At 50.7% G+C, this 22,029-nt stretch overlaps 1 protein-coding gene across 1 annotated transcript in view; it reads right to left on the bottom strand.

Annotated features, from left to right (window-relative positions):
* The window catches only part of LOC142251602 (caM kinase-like vesicle-associated protein), a 161,171-nt gene that overhangs the window by 5,212 nt on the left and 133,930 nt on the right, over positions 1–22,029 (bottom strand). Inside the window, exons 4-10 of the mRNA XM_075324562.1 lie at positions 11,412–11,486; positions 8,167–8,305; positions 5,966–6,086; positions 4,768–4,843; positions 4,559–4,695; positions 2,998–3,076; positions 988–1,075 (exon numbers count right to left, since the gene is read on the bottom strand). Of these exons, the coding sequence (XP_075180677.1) occupies positions 988–1,075; positions 2,998–3,076; positions 4,559–4,695; positions 4,768–4,843; positions 5,966–6,086; positions 8,167–8,305; positions 11,412–11,486 (715 nt within the window). The remainder of the gene's footprint in view (positions 1–987; positions 1,076–2,997; positions 3,077–4,558; positions 4,696–4,767; positions 4,844–5,965; positions 6,087–8,166; positions 8,306–11,411; positions 11,487–22,029) is intronic.

The following is a 22,029-nucleotide window of genomic DNA, read 5'->3' as shown; positions in this document are numbered from 1 at the left end:
CACACTGTATATAGGTGCGGTGTATACAGGAGATGGGTGGACACACTGTATATAGGTGCGGTGTATACAGGAGATGGGTGGACACGCTGTATATAGGTGCGGTGTATACAGGATATGGGTGCACACGCTGTATATAGGTGCGGTGTATACAGGATATGGGTGGACACACTGTATATAGGTGCGGTGTATACAGGACATGGGTGGACACACTGTATATAGGTGCGGTGTATACAGGACATGGGTGGACACGCTGTATATAGGTGCGGTGTATACAGGAGATGGGTGGACACGCTGTATATAGGTGCGGTGTATACAGGATATGGGTGCACACGCTGTATATAGGTGCGGTGTATACAGGATATGGGTGTACACGTTGTATATAGGTGCGGTGTATACAGGATATGGGTGCACATGCTGTGTATAGGTGCGGTGTATACAGGATATGGGTGCACACGCTGTATATAGGTGCGGTGTATACAGGATATGGGTGCACACGCTGTATATAGGTGCGGTGTATACAGGAGATGGGTGGACACACTGTATATAGGTGCGGTGTATACAGGAGATGGGGGGGCACACTGTATATAGGTGCGGTGTATACAGGAGATGGGGGGACACACTGTATATAGGTGCGGTGTATACAGGATATGGGTGGACACACTGTATATAGGTGCGGTGTATACAGGAGATGGGTGGACACACTGTATATAGGTGCGGTGTACACAGGAGATGGGTGGACACGCTGTATATAGGTGCGGTGTATACAGGATATGGGTGGACACGCTGTATATAGGTGCGGTGTATACAGGATATGGGTGCACACGCTGTATATAGGTGCGGTGTATACAGGATATGGGTGCACACACTGTATATAGGTGCGGTGTATACAGGATGTGGGTGCACACACTGTATATAGGTGCGGTGTATACAGGATGTGGGTGCACACGCTGTATGTTGGTGACTTTGCTCCTCAGCTCAGTTACTCACCCTCCATTTGGCTTTAGCAAAGTTCTTTTCAATTTGGGCACAGACGCCTTCTTTCAGATTCCTCTCCGATGCCGCGTTTCCTGAAATCCTATGAAAATGGCAAGAATTGAGGAAAAGGTAAAATACAGAGCATTTATTTTGTTCAGATCCTGAGTTACATCCATCACAAGACGCTCCCAAGACCCTGCAGGTTTCCTCGCGGTGTCCCGTGGGTCCTCAGGTTACTCTAGGTCACTCCGCTGGTTCTTCATCTATACAGAACCCACCAAGAATCCAGGAATGAGAATATGATCGGACATGACACAAGACTTGTCACATGGCAGCAGAATTGTGAATGCAGCTCTGGATGTTAAGTGTGTAAATGAAGATTAGCAGCGCCATTCAGCCCAGCACATATAGATATATAGGCGGCAGGGACACGTGTTAGCATCTTCAGATTGTTTTTCTTTACACCATGTTGAGGTGGGTCATTTAAAGTTTCCACACTGAGATTAGAAGTTATCCCCTATTACCGCCGCTCCATTCATTCTTCGTCTTATGCTTTGCTTATTTATCGCCAAAATCACTGTCCCCATTGGGGCTCACAATCTAGAGTCCCTATCTGTATGTCATTGAAGTGTGGGAGGAAACCGGACAACCTGGAGGAAACCCACGCAAACACGGGGAGGACATACAAACTCCTTGCAGATGGTGTCCTTAGTCGGATTTGAACCCAGGACCATAACGCTGCAAAACTGCAGTGCTAACCACCGAGCAACTGTACAGTGTGAGCTACCGTGTAGTGCTAACCACTGAGCCACCGTACAGTACTAACCACCTAGCCACAGTGCAGTGCTAACCATTGAGCAATCATATGCTAACCACTGAGCCACCATATCGTGCTAACCACTGAGCCACTGTGCAGTGCTAACCACTGAGGCTCTGTACAGTGATAACTACCAAGCCACCGTGCAGTGATAACTACTGAGCAATCATATCATATTAACCACTGAAGCTCCCTCCGTACAGTGCTAATCACTGAGCTACCGTGCAATGCTGATTACCAAGCCACTGTACAGTGCTAACCACTGAGGAATCATATCATGCTAACTACTGAGGCTCTGTACAGTGCTAACCACTGAGCCACAGTATCATGTTAACCTGAGCCACTGTGCAGTGCTAACCACTGAGCAATCATACAATGCTAACCACTAAGCAATCCTACTGTGCTAACCACTGAAGATCCGTATAGTACTAACCTCTGAGCCACCATATCATGCTAACCACTAAGTCACTGTGCAGCGCTAACCACTGAGCCACAGTGCAGCGCTAACCATTGATCAATCACATACTAACCACTGAGCCACTATATCGTGCTAACCACTGAGCCACTGTACAGTGCTAACCACTGAGGCTCTGTACAGTGATAGCTACCAAGCCACTGTACAGTGATAACTACTGAACAATCATATCATATTAACCACTGAAGCTCCGTACAGTGCTAAGCACTGAGCTAGCGTACAGTGCTAACCACCAAGCCACTGTACAGTGCTAACCACTGAGGAATCATATCATGCTAACTACTGAGGCTCCGTACAGTGCTAACCACTGAGCGACCGTATCATGCTAACCTCTGAGCCACTGTGCAGTGCTAACCACTGAGCAATCATACAATGCTAACCACTAAGCAATCCTACCGTGCTAACCACTGAGGATCCATACAGTACTAACCACTGAACCACCATATCGCGCTAACCACTGAGCCACCATGCAGTGCTAACCACCGAGCCGCCATACAGCAGCACCAGACAAGAAGCTGGCACCTGCCGTGTGATGTGCGATTGTAGGGGATTATACAAAAACGGTCGTCTCCAGACACAACGCCACACTTGTAGACAGATTGCGGGGCTGAACTGCAATACCACACACAACCTTTTGGCAGGCGTGGCATCTTCTCCAGTGCAAACTATATGGCCGACCTCTACTGCTTAGACTGATGCAGGTATTAATGTGGACGGCCTGACCTCTTACCAGATGTGTCCTAACGCCTCTTGTGCCGTGATCCTTTGCTCCTGGTCCAGCTCCATGAGACGGGACACCAGATCTTTTGCTATTGGAAAGAAAACTACGGTGAGTCATTGGACCTTGTCTAATATATAAAGGTGTGTGTGTGTGTGTGTGTGTGTGTGTGTGTATGTCCGCTAAAGGAATCCGCACCGTTGCATTTACAATCACAAAATTGTGCACAGACGCCCCATGTAACGCAGGGAATGTCATAGACTACGTTTGCACAGGAAAATTTAACCCCGAGCTTTACAGTTACTCTCCAAAAAATCTGCCTTCATTAAAGTGCATGGAGCTGCAAGCTACAGGTTATTATTTGCTATAGGAATAGGAACAAAGGACAGTCATAGTATAAGAAGCTTATGTGTGAGGTAATATAATGTCGGTAGGGAAATGGATAGAGACAGACAAGGACAGAGACAGACAGACATAGAGAGAGACAGTCAAAGAGACAGAGGCAGAGAGACACAGACAGATAGGGAAAGAGATACCCAAAGAGACAGAGACAGGGAAAGACCAAAACAGAGAAAGACAAAACCATGAAAAGAGACAGAGACAAGGAAAAAGACGGAAAGAGACATAGACAGGGAAAGAGACATAGACAGGGAAAGAGACAGAGACAGGGAAAGAGACAGAGACAGGGAAAGAGACAGGGAAAGAGACAGAGGCAGGGAACGAGACATAGACAGGGAAAGAAACATTAGACAGGGAAAGAGACATTAGACAGGGAAAGAGACATAGACAGGGAAAGAGACATAGACAGGGAAAGAGACAGAGGTAGGGAAAGAGACAGAGGTAGGGAAAGAGACAGAGGCAGGGAAAGAGACAGAGGCAGGGAAAGAGACAGAGGCAGGGAAAGAGACAGAGGCAGGGAAAGAGACAGAGGCAGGGAAAGAGACAGAGGCAGGGAAAGAGACAGAGGCAGGGAACGAGACAGACGGGGAACGAGACAGAGGGGGAAAGAGACAGGGAAAGAGACAGACGGGGAAAGAGACAGAGACGGGGAAAGAGACAGAGGCGGGGAACGAGACAGATGGGGAACGAGACAAGGAAAGAGACAGGGAAAGAGACAGAGGGGGGAAAGAGACAGGGAAAGAGACAGACAGGGAAAGAGACAGAGGGGGGAAGAGACAGACGGGGAAAGAGACAGACGGGGAAAGAGACAGACACACAGAGATAGAGAGAGACCGAAACAGAGAGAGACAGAAACTAATACAGAGACAGACAGAGAGATAGAGACAGACAGACATGGATAGAGATAGACAGAGACACAGCTAGAGACAGACAGACAGAGACAAACACACAGAGACAGAAACACAGACAGACAGTTACTATCCCGGGCGACGCCGGGTACTACAGCTAGTAAGTAATAACGGTAATTCTTATATTCTCATATCCTAATACTTTTGATGCCGCACACACATTATATATATTATATATACTCCTCACTACCGTATTCACTTTTTACTCTCAATCTGTACAACAATGTGACATTCGTGCGTCCCACCGTCGGGGACACAGCCCGTACCTGACGCGGAGATGACGTCCCAATACGGAGAATCAAACTCGTACTCGCAGGCCAGAATTTTCCGAAATATTTTCCTGTTGTGATTCTCACTGTTTTCTTCCTCATTTTCGTCATAGAAAGGAGGATTCCCTGAAAGACTGCGAAACGAAGAGACGATGAAAGGGCCGGGCTGTGAAATTAGGAGCTATTAATTACTGCTTGGTACCTACAGGATGAACATAACTACCCCAACTGCCCAACAGTCGACCGGGCGGCCATATCTGTGCCGGGACACCACCTCGGGGGCTGGAGAGACAAAGGTGATACAATGGTATTAGTACATACAAATCTAATATATAAAGCTGAATATGTGTGTGTGTGTGTGTGTGTGTATGTCCGGGATTGGCATCTGCACCGTCGCAGCTACAGCCACAAAATTTTGCACACTCACACTTCTGGACCCCGAGAGCGTCATAGGCTATGTTTTGAGGGGAAATTTTAAGCCCACGCTTTACAGTTATTCACCAAAAAACCTGCCTCCATTAAAGCGAATGGAGCTGGGAGCCACAGGGCAGCCAGAACTTCAGAAGAATGCGCAGCCACGCCCTTATATGGAATGTTAGCGTGTCACAATGCAGCCAGGGAAAGAGACAGACACAGACAGGGAAAGAGGCAGACACAGACAGGGTAAGAAACAGACATAGACAGGGTAAGAGACAGACACAAAGAGACAGACACAGACAAAGAGACAGACTGAAAGGGAAAGAGACAGAGAAAAAGAGAGCGAAAGAGAGAGACAGGTTAAGAGAAAGATACAGACAGGTAAAGAGACAGACACAGACAAAGAGATAGAGACAGACACAGGGAAACAGACAGACAGGGAAAGAGAGGGAAAGAGAGAGACAGGTTAAGAGACAGACACAGACAGGTAAAGAGACAGACACAGACAAAAAGACAGAGACAGACACAGGGAAACAGACAGACAGGGAAAGAGACAGACCGGGTAAGAGACAGACAAAGAGACAGACACAGGGAAAGAGACAGAGGGAAAGAGACAGACCGGGAAAGAGAGAGAAAGAGACAGACAGGGAAAGAGACAGACAGGGAAAGTGACAGAGATAGATAGACAGACCAGACAGGAAAGAGATAGAGAGAGAGACAGAGAGATATATACAGAGGGGGAGACAGACAGAGAATGGGAGAGAAACAGAGACAGTTACTATCCCGGGCGTTAACACATTCTATTTATACATTCTATCCCGGGAATGCTAATACATTCTATTTTGTTAACAACAGTTGTTAACCCGGGCGAAGCCGGGTAGTACAGCTAGTATATATATATTTAACATGTCTGAGATCATACATGCAATGTTCATCCTGAGCCACCTGGTTCACTCATGGGTCTACGGCAATTTTCTTTTTCCTCACCTAAATACTCCGGGGTTCCACACGGTTCTGTAATTTCTCCGCTCTCGAAACACGACAAGTAGAAGTCTCGCAGGACGACCTTGGAGTGATTATTGTGATTGTAATACATTAAATTCTCCAGCTGGGGGAGACAGAGACACATAATGGGGATCTGTCAGCTCCACGCGCCCCTCCCTTCTCTACTTTTTAACCTCTTTACCCTGGAGACTTAAGCTGCCTTTATCTCCGTGATGCTTTTTTTTTTCTAGAACAGTCAAGACATGAATACAATGAAATCATTCAAGAAAAAAAGTACATCTTATATCGAAATACGTTCTCCTTATAAATATGCTCCATTTTCACCATAATATACCCAGTATATAGAATGGGTGATAACTGTTTTACCCCTTTGGCTCCCAAAAACATCTGGGACCACTACTCTATCCACATCCACCAATACATATATCCACCATAAATTATACATCTGTTCTATAAGGAACACTGCAATGATAATTGTGGCACCTACAGGAGTAATGTGATCACACGCAGGCTCCGCAGCCCAAGAACACAATATATTATACATCTGACCTATAAGGAGCCCTGCAATGATAATTGTGGCACATACAGTAGTAATGTGATCACACGCAGGCTCTGCAGCCCAACATAATATATTATACATCTTATCTATAGAGGAACCCTGCAATGATAATTGAGTCACATACAGTAGTAACAAGATCACACGCAGGCTCCGCAGCTCAACATAATATATTATGCATCTTATCTATACAGGAACCCTGCAATGATAATTGAGGCACATACAGTAGTAACGTGATCACACACAGGCTCCGCAGCCGAACATAATATATTATACCTCTTATCTATAGAGGAACCCTGCAATGATAATTGTGGCACCTACAGTAGTAATGTGAGCACACGCAGGTTCCGCAGCCCAAGAACACAATATATTATACATCTGATCTATAAGGAGCCCTGCAATGATAACTGTGGCACCTACAGTAGTAATGTGATCACACGCAGGCTCCGCAGCCCAACATAATATATTATACATCTTATCTATAGAGAAACCCTGCAATGATAATTGTATACAGTAGTAAAGTGATCACACGCAGGCTCCGCAGCCCAGGAACACAATATATTATACATCTGATCTATAAGGAGCCCTGCAATGATAACTGTGGCACATACAGTAGTAATGTGATGACACGCAGGCTCTGCAGCCCAACATAATATATTATACATCTTATCTATAGAGGAACCCTGCAATGATAACTGTATACAGTAGTAAAGTGATCACACGCAGGCTCCGCAGCCCAAGAACACAATATATTATACATCTGATCTATAAGGAGCCCTGCAATGATAACTTTGGCACATACAGTAGTAATGTGATCATACACAGGCTCCACAGCCCAACATAATATATTATACATCTTATCTATAGCGGAACCCTGCAATGATAACTATGGCACATACAGTAGTAATGTGAGCACACGCAGGCTCCGCAGCCCAACATAATATATTATACATCTTATCTATAGCAGAACCCTGCAATAATAACTATGGCACATACAGTAGTAATGTGAGCACACGCAGGCTCTGCAGCCCAACATAATATATTATATTATACATCTTATCTATAGAGGAACCCTGCAATGATAATTGTATACAGTAGTAAAGTGATCGCACGCAGGCTCCGCAGCCCAAGAACACAATATATTATACATCTGACCTATAAGGAGCCCTGCAATAATAATTGCGGCACCTACAGTAGTAATGTGATCACACGCAGGCTCCGCAGCCCAACATAATATATTATACATCTTATCTATAGAGGAACCCTGCAATGATAATTGTATACAGTAGTAAAGTGATCACACGCAGGCTCCGCAGCCCAAGAACACAATCTATACCATTAATGCCAAGGTCTCATACGGCATCCGATCAATAAACTCGCAGAGCGTTGCTTCACTGTCTCTGCGCCGGGTCTTGACTAGTCATCTCTTATTAATTAAAACCATTGCTTAACCCAACACCGATAAATCATGGATGTAATCAATAAACCTATCCACAGGTGGCAGAGTAAAGCCATCTAACCTCCACTGACTGCTGCAGCTCCCCCACTTGACCCACATTGGATCGAGGCCGGCGCTGTTGATCACACCCGTATGTCTAGCACGGCTCGGTGGTGACTGACACTATACCTTCAGGTTTCGATGGATGATGTGGAGGTTGTGTAGATAGGCTACGGCCTCCAGAACCTGGCGGATCACATTACTGGCATCTTTCTCAGAGTAATAGCCTTGCTCCAGGATCCAGTCAAATACGTCTCCTCCTGTGGCCCTGCGAGATATCACGCATTACCATAAGACGCCGAGGAAGAAGATGTGTCCGCTCCAATCACCGCAGAAATGTGAAGTGTAACTCTTCCTGTCATGATACACGCCGCCATACACACTTAGGGATTGTCACCGCGAGAGAGGCTGCACGGATGTGTGCTTTACAGATATTGCAGTAACGTATAGAGATATTATCATTAGAAGGAAAATATAGAAGAAAGCTGCGCGCCACATGTAGAGAGCGCAAAGCCATGGATGGGGGTATATAGATACCTCTGTGCGCAAATATCAGCTCTGTATACCAGCCTGTGTGACGGATAATCCTGGCTATGCTTCTCGTGGGACCAGATGTGTGTTAATGCCGTCCTCTCCGGTCACTACACACACGGCCCGTCCTCTCCGGTCACTACACACGTGGCCCGTCCTCTCCGGTCACTACACACACGGCCCGTCCTCTCCGGTCACTACACACACAGCCCGTCCTCTCCGGTCACTACACACACGGCCCGTCCTCTCCGGTCACTATACACACAGCCCGTCCTCTCTGGTCACTACACACACGGCCCGTCCTCTCCAGTCACTACACACACGGCCCGTCCTTTCCGGTCACTACACACGTGGCCCGTCCTCTCCGGTCACTACACACGTGGCCCGTCCTCTCCGGTCACTACACACACGGTCCGTCCTCTCCGGTCACTACACACACGGTCCGTCCTCTCCGGTCACTACACACACGGCCCGTCCTCTCCGGTCACTACACACACGGCCCGTCCTCTCCGGTCACTACACACACGGCCCGTCCTCTCCGGTCACTACACACACGGCCTGTCCTCTCCGGTCACTACACACACGGCCCGTCCTCTCCGGTCACTACACACACAGCCCGTCCTCTCCGGTCACTACACACGCTGCCCGTCCCCCGCAGTCACTACGCACGCTGCCCGTCCCCTGTGGTCACTACGCATGCTGCCCATCCCCCGCAGTCACTACGCATGCTGCCCGTCCCCTGCGGTCACTACGCATGCTGCCCGTCCCCCGCAGTCACTACACACGCTGCCCGTCCCCTGCGGTCACTACGCACGCTGCCCGTCCCCTGCAGTCACTATGCACTCTGCCCGTCCCCTGCAGTCACTACGCACGCTGCCCGTCCCCCGCAGTCACTACGCACTCTGCCCGTCCCCTGCAGTCACTACACACGCTGCCCGTCCCCTGAGGTCACTACGCACGCTGCCCGTCCCCTGCAGTCACTACGCACGCTGCCCGTCCCCCGCAGTCACTACGCACGCTGCCCGTCCCCCGCAGTCACTCCGCACGCTGCCCGTCCCCTGCAGTCACTACGCACGCTGCCCGTCCCCTGAGGTCACTACGCACGCTGCCCGTCCTCTGCAGTCACTACGCACGCTGCCCGTCCCCCGCAGTCACTACGCACGCTGCCCGTCCCCTGCAGTCACTACGCACGCTGCCCGTCCCCTGAGGTCACTACGCACGCTGCCCGTCCTCTGCAGTCACTACGCACGCTGCCCGTCCCCTGCAGTCACTACGCACGCTGCCCGTCCTCTGCAGTCACTACACACGCTGCCCGTCCCCTGAGGTCACTATGCACGCTGCCCGTCCTCTGCAGTCACTACGCACGCTGCCCGTCCCCTGAGGTCACTACGCACGCTGCCCGTCCTCTGCAGTCACTACGCACGCTGCCCGTCCCCCGCAGTCACTACGCACTCTGCCCGTCCCCCGCAGTCACTACGCACGCTGCCCGTCCCCTGCAGTCACTATGCACTCTGCCCGTCCCCTGCAGTCACTACGCACGCTGCCCGTCCCCTGAGGTCACTACGCACGCTGCCTGTCCTCTGCAGTCACTACGCACGCTGCCCGTCCCCTGAGGTCACTACGCACGCTGCCCGTCCTCTGCAGTCACTACGCACCCTGCCCGTCCCCTGAGGTCACTACGCACGCTGCCCGTCCTCTGCAGTCACTACGCACGCTGCCCGTCCTCTGCAGTCACTACGCACGCTGCCCGTCCCCTGAGGTCACTACGCACGCTGCCCGTCCCCTGCAGTCACTACACACGCTGCCCGTCCCCTGAGGTCACTACACACGCTGCCCGTCCCCTGCAGTCACTACACACGCTGCCCGTCCCCTGAGGTCACTACACACGCTGCCCGTCCCCTGCAGTCACTACACACGCTGCCCGTCCCCTGAGGTCACTACACACGCTGCCCGTCCCCTGCAGTCACTACACACGCTGCCCGTCCCCTGAGGTCACTACGCACGCTGCCCGTCCCCTGAGGTCACTACGCACGCTGCCCGTGCCCTGAGGTCACTACGCACGCTGCCCGTCCCCTGCAGTCACTACGCACGCTGCCCGTCCCCTGAGGTCACTACGCACGCTGCCCGTCCCCCGCAGTCACTACGCACCCTGCCCGTCCCCTGCGGTCACTACGCACTCTGCCTGTCCCCCGCAGTCACTATGCACGCTGCCCGTCCCCCGCAGTCACTACGCACTCTGCCTGTCCCCCGCAGTCACTATGCACTCAGCCCGTCCCCTGCGGTCACTACGCATGCTGCCCGTCCCCCGCAGTCACTATGCACTCTGCCCGTCTCCCACAGTCACTACGCATGCTGCCCGTCCCCTGCAGTCACTACGCACGCTGCCCGTCCCCCGCAGTCACTACGCACTCTGCCCGTCCCCTGCGGTCACTACGCATGCTGCCCGTCCCCCGCAGTCACTACGCATGCTGCCCGTCCCCTGCAGTCACTACGCATGCTGCCCGTCCCCCGCAGTCACTATGCACTCTGCCCGTCCCCTGCGGTCACTACACATGCTGCCCATCCCCTGCAGTCACTACGCATGCTGCCCGTCCCCCGCAGTCACTACGCACTCTGCCCGTCCCCCGCAGTCACTACGCACGCTGCCCGTCCCCCGCAGTCACTATGCACTCAGCCCGTCCCCTGCGGTCACTATGCACGCTGCCCGTCCCCCGCAGTCACTATGCACTCAGCCCGTCGCCTGCGGTCACTATGCACGCTGCCCGTCCCTCGCAGTCACTATGCACGCTGCCCGTCCCCTGTAGACGCTTCGCTGTTTTCATCCCCTGAAACATAAAACTTACAATTCTTGAATGATATAAAATTCTTTCTTGGTCTCAAAAGTATCGATCAGCTGCAGGATGTTCGGATGATTCACCCTAGAGGAGAAGAAGAGGAGATGAGAAATAAGAGCGCAGAAGCTGGAGCTCACAATAAAGCCATGGTCTTCTCCTCCTGATGTAACCACTGGTCTCCCGCCCCTGCGGCTCTCCCGCCCCTGGGTCCCGCGGCTCTCCCGCCCCTGGGTCCCGCGGCTCTCCCGCCCCTGGGTCCCGCGGCTCTCCCGCCCCTGGGTCCCGCGGCTCTCCCGCCCCTGGATCCCGCAGCTCTCCCGCCCCTGCGGCTCTCCCGCCCCTGGGTCCCGCGGCTCTCCCGCCCCTGCGGCTCTCCCGCCCCTGGGTCCTGTGGCTCTCCCGCCCCTGGGTCCCGCGGCTCTCCCGCCCCTGGGTCCTGCAGCTCTCCCGCCCCTGCGGCTCTCCCGCCCCTGGGTCCCGCGGCTCTCCCGCCCCTGCAGCTCTCCCGCCCCTGGGTCCTGTGGCTCTCCCGCCCCTGGGTCCCGCGGCTCTCCCGCCCCTGCGGCTCTCCCGCCCCTGGGTCCCGCGGCTCTCCCGCCCCTGCGGCTCTCCCGCCCCTGGGTCCTGTGGCTCTCCCGCCCCTGGGTCCCGCGGCTCTCCCGCCCCTGGGTCCTGCGGCTCTCCCGCCCCTGCGGCTCTCCCGCCCCTGCGGCTCTCCCGCCCCTGGGCCCTGCGGCTCTCCCGCCCCTGGGCCCTGCGGCTCTCCCGCCCCTGGGTCCTGCGGCTCTCCCGCCCCTGGGTCCTGCGGCTCTCCCGCTTCTGGGTCCTGCGGCTCTCCCGCCCCTGGGTCCTGCGGCTCTCCCGCCCCTGGGTCCCGCGGCTCTCTCGCCCCTGGGTCCCGCGGCTCTCTCGCCCCTGGGTCCCGCGGCTCTCTCGCCCCTGGGTTCCGCAGCTCTCTCGCCCCTGAGTCCCGCGGCTCTCCCGCCCCTGGGTTCCGCGGCTCTCTCGCCCCTGAGTCCCGCGGCTCTCCCGCCCCTGGGTTCCGCGGCTCTCTCGCCCCTGAGTCCCGCGGCTCTCCCGCCCCTGGGTTCCGCGGCTCTCTCGCCCCTGAGTCCCGCGGCTCTCTCGCCCCTGGGTCCCGCGGCTCTCCCGCCCTTGGGTCCCGCAGCTCTCTTGCCCCTGGGTCCCGCGGCTCTCCCGCCCCTGGGTCCTGCGGCTCTCCCGCCCCTGTGGCTCTCCCGCACCTGGGTCCTGCGGCTCTCCCACACCTGGGTCCTGCGGCTCTCCCGCCCCTGGGTCCCGCGGCTCTCCCGCCCCTGGGTCCCGCGGCTCTCCCGCCCCTGGATCCCGCCGCTCTCCCACCCCTGGGTCCCGCGGCTCTCCCGCCCCTGGGTCCTGTGGCTCTCCCGCCCCTGGGTCCCGCGGCTCTCCCGCCCCTGGGTCCTGCGGCTCTCCCGCCCCTGCGGCTCTCCCGCCCCTGGCCCCTGCGGCTCTCCCGCCCCTGGGTCCTGCGGCTCTCTCGCCCCTGGGTCCCGCGGCTCTCCCGCCCCTGGGTTCCGCAGCTCTCTCGCCCCTGAGTCCCGCGGCTCTCCCGCCCCTGGGTTCCGCAGCTCTCTCGCCCCTGAGTCCCGCGGCTCTCCCGCCCCTGGGTTCCGCAGCTCTCTCGCCCGAGTCCCGCGGCTCTCCCGCCCCTGGGTTCCGCAGCTCTCTCGCCCCTGAGTCCCGCGGCTCTCTCGCCCCTGGGTCCCGCGGCTCTCCCGCCCCTGGGTCCCGCGGCTCTCCCGCCCCTGGGTCCCGCGGCTCTCCCGCCCCTGGGTCCTGCGGCTCTCCCGCCCCTGGGTCCCGCAGCTCTCCCGCCCCTGTGGCTCTCCCGCACCTGGGTCCTGCGGCTCTCCCGCACCTGGGTCCTGCGGCTCTCCCGTCCCTAGGTCCCGCGGCTCTCCCGCCCCTGGGTCCCGCGGCTCTCCCGCCCCTGGGTCCCGCGGCTCTCCCGCCCCTGGGGCCGTCCAGGGATGCTGAGAGTTGTACTTTTGCACCCGCCATAATTTGGAGACGACCACCACCATATACATTAACTGCATTATAAAGATTAGATCATGTGGGGATTTACTGAGAGCAGCTGCTTTGGGGAATAAATCTCATTCCTTATCCAGGAAAGATATTGCAATCACATATACAGCTATACCGGCTCCTTCTCCCCCAGCAGAGATTACACAGTGCGTGCGGGGGAAGGATTATCCCTTTTTGCATCATTTTACTCTGTAAATCTACACAAAATATTTAGCAACTTTGCCCCAATTCTAAAGTTATAACCTCCCCAATGTTAATGCTTAAAAAAATACCGCCCCAATCCATGTACCCTATGTGGAAATGATAGATGACGGAGATTAGCGATCTGCCAGATGTGCTCCTTTATTTAAAGGGTCGACCATTTAAATGTCCGTCATGTAATACCGCACATCCGCTCCGGCACGGAAAATAAAGGCCGGGCTGTAGCAGCTGGTCTCCAGGGATGACGCTCGGGTCCTTTAAATACTTTGTCTATTTTTGTCTCCTCGTCTAATTTTAGTTACATGTTTTTTTTCTCCTCTGTTCACACTCGAAGCTAAATTCGGAGTTCTCTTTCCCGGTATCAGTTTTGTACTACACGAAACATAGAAAACCTAGGCCCTGATTCACCAAAACTCCAAAACTGGAGTTGATGTCCATCTTGAAGAGTCCACTGAAATAAGATGCTCCAAAGTTATTAGGAGGGGGGAACGTCTTAAAGAACTTGATGCATCTTTCAGGTGCCGTGCCCCACCTTGAAATGTGCTTCAAGTAGGTATAACGCTCGTGGATGGTGTACGGGCAGCAAGCGGGATTAGTGGACCCACTGGACCACGGGGGGGGGGGGACATGGGCTTACCCTACCGTGAGGAAGACGCCAGGTAACACTCCCAGGGCAGTGACCGGGACAGTAGCATCTGACCCCCAGGACAGGTGACAGACTCAGGTATAGACACAAGTAGAGGTAGGGTGACTGAGACAGGCGGGTACGGACTGTATCAGACAGGTATGGGAAGGTAGCGGACACAGGGTAACGGGACCTGACAACTAACTAGCAGGCCGAGACACTAACTGGGAGTGTTGCACAGGCACCTCCCCTAATAGGAGGGTGCCTTAAATACATAATGGCTCTCAGCCATAGACTGAGAGGTATTTCCTGGAAATAGCACACCGGCCCTTAAAGAGGAGGGCCGGTGCCCACGTGCCCTAAGCACACTCCCGGGACTCCCAGGATAGGTGACAGACTCAGGTGTAGACACAAGTACAGGCAGGGTGACTGAGGCAGTCTGGACAGGCGGGAACAGACAGGTATAGGAAGGCAGCAGACACAGGGTAACAGGACCTGACAACTAACTAACAGGCCAAGACACTAACTGGGAGCATTGCACAGGCACCTCCTCTAATGGGAGGGTGCCTTAAATACATAATGGCTCTCAGTCATAGACTGAGGGGCAGTTCTTGGAAATCGCACACCGGCCCTTTAAGAGGAGAGCCGGTGCCCACATGGCCTAAGCACACTCCTGGGACTCCCAGGAAAGGTGACAGACTCAGGTGTAGACACAAGTACAGGCAGGGTGATTGAGGCAGTCTGGACAGGCGGGTATGGACAGGAACAGACAGGTTTGGGAAGGCAGCGGACACAGGGTAACGGGACCTGACCACTAACTAACAGGCCAAGACACTAACTGGGAGCGGTGCACAGGCACCTCACCTAATGGGAGGGTGCCTTAAATACATAAAGCCTCTCAGCCATAGACTGAGAGGTATTTCCTGGAAATAGGACACCAGCCCTTTAAGAGGACGGCCGGTACACACATGTCCTAAGCACACTCCCGGGAGACCTGGGCTGCAGGCAGAGGCCCCGGGAGGGGAAGGAGACAGCAGCACACGTGGACGGCTATGGAAGTGAAGGGGAGGACGCGACCTGGCCTGGACGGTGAGTAAGTCATCGTCATTTTTCATTTATGGGTTTTGGTCTTCGTTGCAGTTTTTTGGGCAAAATTTGTTAAAACTGTTCACGTGATTTATGAATTTCACAAAAAGTAAAAAGAAAGGTGACTTTGTTTTTTCAATAAAAAGTCTGAAATTTCACCAAAAATAATCGGCATACATAAGATCACTCAGGGTGAGAGGTAAATTGGAGAGAGAAAGAACACCGCATATACATCAGGGGCACACCAGACACAATATAAGTCATAATGTACAAAAGCTTTATTCAACACACTGGATAAAAACACTTAAAAGGACATGAAGAACATCACACTCAGAGCTGAGCTAAACCCAGATATAACCAAGGCCATGGTGAGCAATAAACAAGACTACAATTATCCTGTTGAACATATATGCTAATACATACATAAAATGGAAACCCGTGTAAAACCACAATATGTACAGTCAGGGCCAGAAATATTTGGACAGTGACACAAGTTTTGTTATTTTAGCTGTTTACAAAAACATGTTCAGAAATACAATTCTATATATAATATGGGCTGAAAGTGCACACTCCCAGCTGCAATATGAGAGTATTCACATCCAAATCGGAGAAAGGGTTTAGGAATCATAGCTCTGTAATGCATAGCCTCCTCTTTTTCAAGGGACCAAAAGTAATTGGACAAGGGACTCTAAGGGCTGCAGTTAACTCTGAAGGCATCTCCCTCGTTAACCTGTAATCAATAAAGTAGTTAAAAGGTCTGGGGTTGATTACAGGTGTGTGGTTTTGCATTTGGAAGCTGTTGCTGTGACCAGACAACATGCGGTCTAAGGAACTCTCAATGGAGGTGAAGCAGAACATCCTGAGGCTGAAAAAAAAGAAAAAATCCATCAGAGAGATAGCAGACATGCTTGGAGTAGCAAAATCAACAGTCGGGTACATTCTGAGAAAAAAGGAATTGACTAGTGAGCTTGGGAACTCAAAAAGGCCTGGGCGTCCACGGATGACAACAGTGGTGGATGATCGCCGCATACTTTCTTTGGTGAAGAAGAACCCGTTCACAACATCAACTGAAGTCCAGAACACTCTCAGTGAAGTAGGTGTATCTGTCTCTAAGTCACCAGTAAAGAGAAGACTCCATGAAAGTAAATACAAAGGGTTCACATCTAGATGCAAACCATTCATCAATTCCAATAATAGACAGGCCAGAGTTAAATTTGCTGAAAAACACCTCATGAAGCCAGCTCAGTTCTGGAAAAGTATTCTATGGACAGATGAGACAAAGATCAACCTGTACCAGAATGATGGGAAGAAAAAAGTGTGGAGAAGAAAGGGAACGGCACATGATCCACGGCACACCACATCCTCTGTAAAACATGGTGGAGGCAAAGTGATGGCATGGGCATGCATGGCTTTCAATGGCACTGGGTCACTTGTGTTTATTGATGACATAACAGCAGACAAGAGTAGCCGGATGAATTCTGAAGTGTACCGGGATATACTTTCAGCCCAGATTCAGCCAAATGACGCAAAGTTGATCAGACGGCGCTTCATAGTACAGATGGACAATGACCCCAAGCATACAGCCAAAGCTACCCAGGAGTTCATGAGTGCAAAAAAGTGGAACATTCTGCAATGGCCAAGTCAATCACCAGATCTTAACCCAATTGAGCATGCATTTCACTTGCTCAAATCCAGACTTAAGACGGAAAGACCCACAAACAAGCAAGCCCTGAAGGCTGCGGCTGTAAAGGCCTGGCAAAGCATTAAGAAGGAGGAAACCCAGCGTTTGGTGATGTCCATGGGTTCCAGACTTAAGGCAGTGATTGCCTCCAAAGGATTCGCAACAAAATATTGAAAATAAAAATATTTTGTTTGGGTTTGGTTTATTTGTCCAATTACTTTTGACCTCCTAAAATGTGGAGTGTTTGTAAAGAAATGTGACAATTCCTACAATTTCTATCAGATATTTTTGTTCAAACCTTCAAATTAAACGTTACAATCTGCACTTGAATTCTGTTGTAGAGGTTTCATTTCAAATCCAATGTGGTGGCATGCAGAGCCCAACTCGCGAAAATTGTGTCACTGTCCAAAGATTTCTGGACCTAACTGTAGCTCTAGGTTGCAGAAAATAACCAAAAGGAATGTGTATATTACGACAATAGCTGGTACATACACAAAAATGTAACTATACAGTACAATAAGGATGCAACATCAAATGAGGGGCGGCGCTTGCTTGCTTTTGTACATTATGGCTTATATTGTGTCTGGTGTGCCCCTGATGTATATGCGGTGTTCTTTCTCTCTCCAATTTTCCTAGCTTTGCACACCGCATCAGGGTGCACCCGCTCTTATTATCGTGATTGGTGGTGCGCTCCAAAAAATACAACTATTGGTCAGGGTGAGAGGTGACTGGGGAATATTCGCCACAAATTTTGCAACTTTTCGAAAAGTTGTAAACGATGAACCCGGAAATCATAAACTCTGCCAAAAGTGGCAAACTTATAAAGAAAAAACAGTCTTCAGAAAATGTGCACATAGAAAGATGAAAATAACACAAACAGAAAAAAAAAACCGATGTCTCATTCGCCGCTGTCATGGCTTCTGAATTGATGCCCCCGGGGGCCCCTGCCGGTCTCTGCTCCCATCGCAGCAGCAATGACCTGTTGTACCCATACACAATAACCGCAGGCAAATCGTATAATTTCCCGGGAAGTTCTCATAGTTTTTCTTTTTGTTTATAGTAACAGAATATTGAAGCCATTTATGGTTTTCTGGGGTCTCCATAAAAAGCGTGGGGCAATTGCAGAAAGTCTGATAATGTCTGAAAGTTTTCAGGGAAGTATATAAATGTGAGATATTTAGGTTCCCATACTGGTTCATGAATATTACACAGGCAAAGGAAAGAAAAAAGTATTGAACATGTCACCAATTTTCTAAGTAAATATATTTCTAAAGGTGATATTGACATGAATTTCTCACCAGATGTCAGTAACAACCCATCCAATCCACACAAGCAAAGAACCATAGATGTCCATAAATTTAGTGATGTGTAATAATGATAAATGAAACCATAGATGTCCATAAATTATTTGTAATAATGAGAAATGACACATGGAGAAAGTATTGAACACATGAAGAAAGAGAGGTACAAAAAGCCCCGAAAAGTCATGGAACCAACTGAAATATATCAGTAATTAGAAAGCAATCCTGCTACATAGTGATAAATAATATCAGATAGTTTAACTGATGGACTATAAAAAGGTGTCTCATTACCAAAGGTGGCACACAAGAAACATCTCATGATGGGTAAAACCAGTGAGCTACTTAGTGAAAGATAATATCAGCTGGTTTAACCGATGGACTATAAAAAGGTGTCTCGTTACCAAAGTGCCACACAAGAAACATCTTATGATGAGTAAAACCAGTGAGCTACTTAGTAAAAAATATCAGCTGGGTTAACTGATGGACTATAAAAAGGTCTCATTACCAAGGTGCCACACAAGAAACATCTCATGATAAGTAAAACCAGTGAGCTACTTAGTGAAAAATATAACATCAGCTGGTTTAACCGATCGACTATAGAAACGGTAAAACCAGTGAGCTACTTAGTGAAAAATATCAGCTGGGTTAACTGATGGACCATAAAAAGGTGTCTCATTACCAAAGTGCCACACAAGAAACATCTCATGATGGGTAAAACCAGTGAGCTACTTAGTGAAAGATAATATCAGCTGGTTTAACTGATGGACTATAAAAATGTCTCTCATTACCAAGGTGGCACACAAGAAAAATCTCATGATGGGTAAAACCAGTGAGCTACTTAATAAAAAATATCAGCTGGTTTAACCAATGGACTATAAAAAGGTGTCTCATTACCAAAGTGCCACAAAGAAACATCTCATGATGAGTAAATCCAGTGAGCTACTTAGTGAAAAATATCAGCTGGTTTAACTGATGGACCATAAAAAAGATGTCGCATTACTAATGTGCCACACAAGAAACATCCCATGATGAGTAAATCCAGTGAGCTACTTAGTAAAAAATATCAGCTGGTTTAACCGATGGACTATAAAAAGGTGTCTCGTTACCAAAGTGCCACACAAGAAACATCTCATGATGGGTAAAACCAGTGAGCTGTCTCAAGACCTTTGCAACCTTATTGTTGCAAAACATACTGATGGCATTGGTTACAGAAAAAGTTCTAAATTACTGAAGGCTCCAGTGAGCACTACTGGGGCCATAATCTGGAAATGGAAAGAACATCATTTCACCATAAACCGGTCACGACCAGGTGCTCCCCACAATATTTCAGACAGAGGAGTAAAAAGAATTAGCAGAAGAGTTGTCCAAGAGCCAAGAACCTTCTGTGGAGAGTGACAAAGACCTGGAATCAGCAGGGACAATTGTTTCAAAGAAAACAATAAGTAATGCACTCCCCCTCCATGGCCTGTATGCACGCTCCTGTATGCACACTCACCATGCAAGACTCCACTGCTGAACAAAAAGCAGGCTCAAGAGTGTTAAAAGGTTTGCTCAACAACATGTAGACAAGGCTGTGAAATACTGGGAGAATATAGTCTGGTCAGATGTCACCAAAACTGAACTCAGTGGAGGCCATAACACACCGAGTTTGGAGGCCAAAAGGCAAATTTTCCCAAAAACATCAACAGTAAATTGTGGAGGTGGAAACATCATGGTGTATGGCTGTTTTTCATTGGCAAAATTCGTACAGTTGAAGGAAGAATGAATAGATAAATGTACCGAGGACATTCTGGATATACATCTGTTGCCATCTACCAGGATGATGAAGATGTAACAAGGGGGGACATTTCAGCAGACGACGATCCCAAACACACAGCCAAGGAAACTCTCAATGTGTTTCAGAGAAAGAAAATAAATCTGCTACAATGGCCGAGCCGATCACCGGAGCTGAATCCAATAGAAAATTTATGGAAGGAACTAAAGCTCATAGATCATAGGAGCCAGGACCTGCAGGATGTGAACAGTGTTTGTGTGGAAGAATGGTCCAAAACCCACCTGAGCAATGCAGGCGACTAGTGTCTCCATACAGGATGTGAGGAGTGTGTGCGGAAGAATGGGCCAAAATCCACCTGAGCAATGCAGGTGTCTAGTGTCTCTATACAGGATGTGAGGAGTGTGTGCGGAAGAATGGGCCAAAATCCACCTGAGCAATGCAGGTGTCTAGTGTCTCTATACAGGATGTGAGGGGTGTGTGCGGAAGAATGGGCCAAAATCCACCTGAGCAATGCAGGTGACTAGTGTCTCCATACAGGATGTGAGGAGTGTGTGTGGAAGAATGGTCCAAAATCCACCTGAGCAATGCAGACGACTAGTGTCTCCATACAGGATGTGAGGAGTGTATGTGGAAGAATGGGCCAAAATCCACCTGAGCAATGCAGGTGACTAGTGTCTCCATACAGGATGTGAGGAGTGTGTGCGGAAGAATGGGCCAAAATCCACCTGAGCAATGCAGGTGACTAGTGTCTCCATACAGGAGGTGAGGAGTGTGTGTGGAAGAATAGCCAAAATCCACCTGAGCAATGCAGGTGACTAGTGTCTCCATACAGGATGTGAGGAGTGTGTGCGGAAGAAAGGGCAAAATCCCACCTGAGCAATGCAGGCGTCTAGTGTATCCATACAGGATGTGAGGAGTGTGTATGGAAGAATGGTCCAAAACCCACCTGAGCAATGCAGGTGACTAGTGTCTCCATACAGGATGTGAGGAGTGTGTGCGGAAGAATGGGCCAAAATCCACCTGAGCTATGCAGGCGACTAGTGTCTCCATACAGGATGTGAGGAGTGTGTGCGGAAGAAAGGGCAAAATCCCACCTGAGCAATGCAGGCGACTAGTGTCTCCATACAGGATGTGAGGAGTGTGTGTGGAACAATGGGCCAAAATCACACCTGAGCAATGCAGGCGACTAGTGTCTCCATACAGGATGTGAGGAGTGTGTGCAGAAGAATGGACAAAATCCACCTGAGCAATGCAGGCGACTAGTGTCTCCATACAGGATGTGAGGAGTGTGTGCGGAAGAATAGCCAAAATCCCACCTGAGCAATGCAGGCGACTAGTGTCTCCATACAGGATGTGAGGAGTGTATGTGAAAGAATGGGCCAAAATCGCACCTGAGCAATGCAGGCGACTAGTGTCTCCATACAGGATGTGAGGAGTGTGTGCGGAAGAATGGTCCAAAACCCACCTGAGCAATGCAGGTGACCAGTGTCTCCATACAGGATGTGAGGAGTGTATGTGAAAGAATGGGCCAAACTCCCACCTGAGCAATGCAGGCGACTAATGTCTCCATACAGGATGTGAGGAGTGTGTGTGGAAGAATGGGCCAAAAACGCACCTGAGCAATGCAGGCGACTAGTGTCTCCATACAGGATGTGAGGAGTGTGTGCGGAAGAATGGGCCAAAACCCACCTGAGCAATGCAGGCGACTAGTGTCTCCATACAGGATGTGAGGAGTGTGTGCGGAAGAATGGTCCAAAACCCACCTGAGCAATGCAGGCGACTAGTGTCTCCATACAGGATGTGAGGAGTGTGTGCGGAAGAATGGTCCAAAACCCACCTGAGCAATGCAGGCGATCAGTGTCTCCATACAGGATGTGAGGAGTGTGTGC

This window comes from Anomaloglossus baeobatrachus, chromosome 9 (genome assembly GCF_048569485.1).
Source record: "Anomaloglossus baeobatrachus isolate aAnoBae1 chromosome 9, aAnoBae1.hap1, whole genome shotgun sequence".
Lineage (NCBI taxonomy): Eukaryota > Metazoa > Chordata > Amphibia > Anura > Aromobatidae > Anomaloglossus > Anomaloglossus baeobatrachus.
The sequence above is the reverse complement of the archived record's forward strand: the minus strand, read 5'-3'. Positions and strand labels throughout refer to the sequence as shown.